The 7573-nt window shown below is 50.0% G+C and overlaps 1 protein-coding gene across 2 annotated transcripts in view; it reads right to left on the minus strand.

The window, feature by feature from the left end:
• The window catches only part of SLC9A7 (solute carrier family 9 member A7), a 134149-nt gene extending 127217 nt beyond the window's left edge, over positions 1-6932 (minus strand). The window contains exon 1 of one of the 2 annotated variants that reach the window (XM_043569595.1): positions 6485-6932. In XM_043569595.1, the coding sequence (XP_043425530.1) occupies positions 6485-6815 (331 nt within the window). In that variant the 5' untranslated portion in view covers positions 6816-6932. The remainder of the gene's footprint in view (positions 1-6484) is intronic. The other variant, XM_043569596.1, reaches the window with a different exon arrangement.
• Positions 6933-7573: the final 641 nt, after the last annotated feature.

Here is a 7573-nt window from a genome sequence, read left to right on the forward strand (position 1 = left end):
TGCCTTCTCACTGTATCCTCACATGGTAGAGAGATAGGGGGCTCTTGTCTCTCCCTCTTCTTATAAGGGCACTAATCCCATTGTACAGGTTCCACCCTCATGACCTCATCTAAACCTAATTACCTCCCCCAAACCCCACTTCCAAATAGCATCACATTAGGGATCAGGACTTCAACATAGGAATCTTGGCTGGGGCAGGGGGAGGGTACTACAATTCAGTCTATAACAGACACTAATCCTGCCTTTTTGTTTCCCTTTGACACAGACTTGTCGAAGAGACCAGGACAACTTGTCTCGTAAGTTATCCCGCATTTTGGATATGTCAAATTGCTTTCACGCGGTATTTGATAACTTGTTTCCCTTTCCCCTGTATTTCCTGTAAGCTGGAAGATGTGCCTAAAACCTTGATTCGATTCAAACAGAACATCTGGAGGATGAATCCGACACGGGTAAAGCTGTAGAGCTTCAGAAGGAGCAAGGATAAATTTGACGGCTCAGCTATAAGACAGTGGCTGCCAGACCTCGCCATTACAAAGATATCTTCTTTCCTTCGCGATAGGAGAGTAACCTGTGGTTATCCTTGGCATCGTGTAAGTACCGTGTTCCCCAACAACTTCTCACCTAGGGCTTTGGAATTCCTTGAAACTCCTTGTCTAAGGCGTTGGGGGCTGTGAGACGGTGGTTTTCTAGTGACATCATTCCAGAGAGGTTAACTTCTGAAAGTTCTAAGAAACACTTTCAGGAAATGTCATTTTCTAATTTTAAGACACGTTTTACTTCCGTGTATTACTTTGAAATAACTAAAAGATTTCCCTGTGCCCAGAGATTTCAAAAAGAACATCCTGATAGCCAAGGAAAATGCTACCCAACCACATAACTATGTTCTCTTAGTTCTAATGTATTTTTTGCTACAAAAACACTGTTTGCTTTTATTTTTACTTTTTTAACGTTTATTCATTTTTGAGAGACACGGAGACAGAGCATGAGCAGGGGAGGGGCAGAGAGAGAGGGAGACACAGAATGCGAAGCAGGCTCCAGGCTCTGAACTGTCAGCCCAGAGGCAGATGTGGGGCTCGAACTCACAAACTGTGAGATCATGACCTGAGCTGGAGTCAGACACTTAACCAACTGAGCCACCCAGGCACTCTTTTTTAATTTTTTTAAACGTTTACTTATTATTGAAAGACAGAGAGAGACAGAGTGTGAGCAGGGGAGGGGCAGAGAGAGAGGGAGACACAGAATCCGAAGCAGGCTCCAGGCTCCGAGGCATCAGCACAGAGCCCGATGCAGGCTCGAACTCACAAACTGTGATATCACCACCTGAGCCGAAGTTGGAAGCTTAACTGACTGAGCCACTCAGGTGCCTCTGTTTGCTTTATGTTTAAACAACATTTCAATTACAAAAGTAATGTGTGCCAGTATGGTAGAAAATTCAGGCCATTCAGAAGAGTACAAAGGGAAAAGTAGCATCTCTCTTCCCTCTCTCCCAACAACAGTTTCCACAACCAAAGGATAACCGCTGCTAAGTTTGTGTATCCTTCCAAAGAAGCACATATGAATATAGAAATGTGTATACATCATGTTTGTATACACATAATCCATAGTTTTTAAAGCATAAATGAGATAATACTATCCAGACTGTTCTACCCGTTTTTTTCCCCACGACAGTATGTGTGGACAGGGTAGGCATACTGTAAATATTTTCTAGGTATTAACAATTAGCCCACCCCCCCAAAAAAAAATCAAATGTTCCTCATCCCTACTAACTGTATCCGAATGCATTTAAAAAAATTTTTTTAACGTTTGTTTATTTTTGAGACAGAGAGAGACAGAGCATGAATGGGGGAGGGTCAGAGAGAGGGAGACACAGAATCTGAAACAGGCTCCAGGCTCTGAGCTGTCAGCACAGAGCCTGACGCGGGGCTCGAACTCACGGACCGTGAGATCATGACCCTAGCCGGAGTCGGTCGCTTAAGCGACTGAGCCACCCAGGCGCCCCTCCTAATGCATTTTTAAATTACAGGGGTGCCTGGGTGGCTCAGTTGCTTAAGCAAACGACTCTTGGTTGCGACTCAGGTAATGATCTCACGGTGCATGAGTTCGAGCCCCACAGTTGGCTCTGCGATGACAGTGGGGTGCCTGCTTGGGATTCTCTCTCTCTCCCTGTCTCTCTGCCCCTTCCATGTACGTGCTCGCTCTCTTACTCTCTCTCTCAAAATAAATAAATAAACTTTAACTAATTTAAAGCAGGCCTCTACCTGAATTAACCTCAGGTAGCAAAGCTGGCCAAAGAATCACGAAGTCTAGAGTGAGAATGAGAATTCATATCTACCAAGTGTTTAAGTATCAGACACTGCACTTGACCTTTATGATATCTCAATAATATAATAATCCTGTGAAGTGAGGGATACTGTCTCCATTTTTGAAAAGAGGAAACCAAGACGTAGAGAGCTTACCCAATGTTACACAGCTTTATAAGTAACACAGCCAGCACGTGAACCCAAGGTATCTGGTACCCAAGGGAGACCATGTGGAGCTGCCCCAAACTGGGGCCAAAGTGAGGGACTCAAACACACACACACACACACACACACACACACACACACACACACACAAATGAGGGCTCCCGATTAACCAAGAACAGCGTGGTTCCAAGATGTGTGCTCGCAAGGCTCAAACGTTAATTTTATGCTACTGTGCAGAGTCATATTTCCCCTTGCAGATTTCGCCCATGAACCCACTCTCTCACGCTGCGCTTAGCAATTCGGCTCCAACAAAGCAACAATGAGCCCACGGTCCACAGAACCTGGAGGGGCTGACCAACGCGTACTTGGAAAGTTGATAGGCGTGGAGGAAGCGAGAAGCAGGTGGCAGGCTGCCACGGCCAAGTGAGATATTTTGGACCTGTATCAGTTGCCACAAAAACATTACGGGGGAAGTGGAACTAGCGTACGCATGAGAGAGAACCACAGTTAACTGACACAGTCTGTTTATACCACCTTTCCCTGCCTCAAACACTTGCTATTTCTGCTGCACAGACTTGCTGGGCCTGATAACTTTCAGATGGCACTTAGTCACGTACAGAGGCAGACAGCTGGGAGCTCCCTGCCCTGACAAAACAGGTCAGACTGGTGCCAGGTAAGCTCCTGGTCCACTGCCCTGCAGCTCCCATCAGGGCCTGGGGTGGGGGCTGCTTTCAACTTCCCTGGAGAGTCTGGTCTGTGGTCACCCTCCCTTATGGCTACCCGGGTCTGTTGTCAGGGAGGGGTGCTTGTAACCGTCCCTTGCAATTTAGATGTCGAGCATTCACTGTGTGTCTCTTATTGTCCTTAGATCCCTTGCATCTGAGCAAGCCCTTATTATGGGATCTATTTGTTGTGCACACCACTCCTAATATAGCATCAACTATTTTGGAGGGATAATGAAATAAAAAGGAGAGAGGGAAAGGAAGGAAAATCTCTTTCCCCACGCCCCATTTTGTCTCCATTCCAGGCACGGGGCTCCAGAAGTTCCAGGGGTACAATCCACAATTGAAAGGTCACAGAAAATCGGTAACATAATGTAATTTAAGTAGGGAGAAGTGGGCATCACACTGGATGATTTGAGAAGCATCTTAAAAATGCCATCACGAATGCCACAGAACGGAGGCAAGGACACGCTAATAGGTAATTCGGCTCCCATAATTCAAAAATCGAAAAGCACAAAAGAGTATACAGTGTATTTCCCTCCCACCTCATGTCACAGCCACCTAGCTCCTCCCCCCCACACAAAAAAACAATGTTACTAGTCTATTGCCTGTCCTTCCAGAGATATTGTATACCAACAAATATATATAATCACAATTTATCTTAATATATGACTATATATAAATATATATTTACCATAACTTTTTATAAACATTAAAGCCTTCCCTTTCAGATTAAAGTGCCACTTAAATATTTTTTAAAGGGGCAGCATTTAACGTTTTTTTTTTTAATTTCGAACAGTTCTGAAACTTGCAGTTGAACTCCTTCTCTCATAAAACTTTACCAACATTAAAAAAAAAACTGCCCCCATTTAAAAAATTAAAAAAGCAGATACTGAACAAATGTTTCCTTACGTCTTTTTGTCCTTTATTACTCAGAGGCAACAGGACAATTACTCACTTCCTCTACTGATATCAAGAAATGAAATCTGTTTTCTTACTATTATTAACAAAGAGAAGTCCTGAAAATCTGTACTGTATTGACTTCAGCGCTCAAAGATTTTCATGCTGAATTTTTAAAAATCAGAATCCCTATCCCAATAGCCTTCAGGAAAGAATGAACAATTAGCTAATCAAATGACATTAGAATTCAGATGGGGCAGGAGGGCGCTAAAACAGAAAGAAGACTAAATATCCATGAGACAGAGAAATGTTTTCTCACGGTTACAGGCAAGATATCCACATCAAAATAGCAATATGTATCACATATTGGCAGACAAAATATCTTCGTATATTTCGAAGTAACACTAAAACCCAAAGGCAGAGCAAAATTACACAGAATGTTACGAGACGATGTTGCCTTTTCTGAGCAAACATCAATTAAACCAGATTTCAGTTTCACAAAATGAAACAGTACATTGCAGCACGGCCCCAGCGCCTAAAAAATTGAAAGGAGTTGAAACCGTACACATCAGCAAAGGAAAATTCCACTATTGTTTGGAAGCCTCAAGATAACAGTGACTGCGCTAAGAACATGGAGTAGTCCTCAGGAAAAAAAAATATTTTTAAATCCTCATTTATTTTCCATGCACTTGAACATGTATTCGTGAGCCTGTCAAATCTACCTTCTAAAAGTATTTCACGCTGTGATTTAATGAATTGGATCTAGAGGCCATAAAATAAAAAACATTTTCATGGTTATCTATAGACATATAAGGGTGATCTTCATTTGCATTACGTCTCAGAGTCAACCACCCGAAATGACAACACGCTTCAACTCCCCACTCTGCTACCTGCTCAGTACACCTCCAGCTCTGGCCTCCGTCACTTGTCACCCACGGACACAAACCCCAGAGCTCAAGAATGGCCAGGTATCGAGGCCAATGTCTGAGTTCCATCTGTAATTTGCAAAAGCCAAACTCGCTTTTAGACCTGGTCCTGTTTCAGTTAAAGATCTGCTTAGGCCTCCACCTCTTTAAAACTAGAGGGCCTCCCGACAGCACTCCATAACCTTGGAAGCCACCAGCCTGGGCTGTCAACGACCCATCAAGAACCCTGAGAAGCGAGGCCCAGGGCCAAGGGTAATTTTCACATTAAAGATTAAGGCATCAGCTTTCCATTCTTTATCAGGGAACCCTGAATGGAAATTGAGTGGAGAGATCCCTCCAGTAAAAGCAATGAAGTAGAATGCTCCCTATTGGGAATAGTCATGAAGCGGGCTCATCTATTTCACATGAGGATGCCAACCTGGGCCTTAACGCCACTGAATTCAATTCAAAAAGAGAATACTGGGTTCCAGTCTGGAGTCAGAATGGGGGGGGGGGGCGGGGAGAGAGGGATGATTCAGATTACAGCTAACTGACATTCGTGTGACAACAGCAGATTGGTGCTGACCGCTCCGCGGGTAACACACCGGGTGCCATTAAATCCACAAAAAGATGATGGCATCAGCCCACCCTTCACAACAAAAGACGGCTGGCTCCAGGATTAAAACCACTACTTTTCCTCTTCATGCACTTATAAACGTGTCTTCAAAGTCACGTCCGCGTTAAAATCTGAACAACACAAATCTCCTCTTTGCTTGGAGAAGCCAAGTAACTGGGTAGAACGTCCCACCTGGACATACGGGTGGGAGGCGTGCCCACATCCCCAACTAGGCCCGACCGTGGCAGTGCACCACACTGGATCGTGGACCGCGCTCATTTGTCACAGCGCTTCACACTCTGACTTTACCAAGAGACCCAGGAACGCGGATTTCAGAAGTGGGCGCCCACCCGGGGTGACCATGGATGTGTGCATCCATCAGGCCCCGGACGCCAAGACCCAACCCCAGAAACCCTCAGTCCTCGCCCCCACCCTCACTGTGGCCTGCCTCCTGGGGTGACGCGGTCCCCAAAGAAGTCACCCACCCTCTGCCGCCGCGGCACACGTACCCTGTTGAGCTGAACTGGGGCGGGAGGTGGGGGGAGGCGAGTGCGGAAGCGCGATGCGGGGAGGGGGGGGCAGCGCCAAACAGAACCCGGTGGGCAGAACCAGGCCACCTCTGTGCCTTTCATTATCCTGGTTCCCCGGTGAAGACACAGCGAAATGGGGTGGAATTCTTTTTAACGGGAATAGAAAGCCAGAAAAAATGCAGACAGTTGACCTTGGGAACCAACCCCGTCGCAGCGGGAAACGGAAAAGAAACACGTTGGCAAGGGAAGGGGGGAGCGCAGCGCAGAGCGGGGCGGGGTGGGGGCAGCGCAGCGGCCCGGCCGCCGGAGGGGTGTCGGGGTGGTGGGCGCGGTAGGGGGTGCTCACCGTAGATCATGGCCAGCCCGGTCTCATGCAGGAAGCGCACCCGGCGGTGCTTGAAGAGCCAGATGGTGAGGATGGTGAGCGTGAGCAGCAGGATGAAGGTGAGCAGGCTCACGCTGTCTTGCCGGTGGCTCTCCTCCGCCTCCTTCTCAGTGGCGAGCTCCTCCATGGCGCTGCTGTCCTCGGCCGCCGCCCCAGAGGAGGAGGCCGAGGCCGCGGCGCGCAGCCCCCGACCCAGCAGCAGCGGCAGCAGCAGCGGCAGCAGCAGCAGCCGCGGTGGCAGCGCCCGGGCCGCCCGGCCCCGGCCGAGGCGCGCCGCGTCACCAGGCTCCATGGCCCCAGGGCCGCCCGCGCCTCCTGCGCGCGGGGACCAGCAGTCCGCGCCGTCGGCGGGTTCCCGCGGCGCCGCCGACCTGCCCGAGTGGCCGTGGCCGCGGCCGCCGCAGCTCCTCCCCCCCGCGCGCGCCGGGCCGGGGCTGCGCCGGGAACCGCGTGGGGGAGGGGCGCGCGCAGTGCGCAGGATCCCCAAGCACCGCCCCCCGCCCGCGCACCTGTTCGGCCCCCAGCCGCGCCGCACCGCGCCGAGAGCCCTCCTGGCCGCCGAGGCCTACGGGGCCGGGGCCGTCCGACTCGGGGGCCGGGTCGTGGGCCCCATGCCTCCCTGCGCGCCTCACCCGGTCCTGGCGTACCTGGCCAGGCCGTCCGGGGTCGCGGGGCCGTTCCTGGGCTGACGCCGCCGCGCTTCCTAAACGCGACGCCAGAGGTCGCCGGTGCCTGGCAGGAGCATCAGCTTGGATTCGCGCGGGCCCGGCCGTGCGGTGTGGAGTCCTGTCTCTGGGGCCACCGCCAAGTGTTACATCTCAGGCCGGTGTGTGGCTGCCCTGAGCCAAGGAACGAGGGGGCTCTGGGGGACGCGAGGTTTCGTGAAGCAGGGTTACCCCCCTGCGCCTCTCTTTCCACGATTCCCGCCCCCCCCCGTGCCTTCCAGTTTTGGGGGCTTAGCAGACTCTGCCAGGCTTCATTCAAACCTCTGCTCTAAGTCTGTCCCAAAGTGAGGCCTGATAAGGGGTTGGAATGGGGTGCAAGCATTAA

Source organism: Prionailurus bengalensis, chromosome X (assembly GCF_016509475.1).
Source record: "Prionailurus bengalensis isolate Pbe53 chromosome X, Fcat_Pben_1.1_paternal_pri, whole genome shotgun sequence".
Taxonomy (NCBI): domain Eukaryota; kingdom Metazoa; phylum Chordata; class Mammalia; order Carnivora; family Felidae; genus Prionailurus; species Prionailurus bengalensis.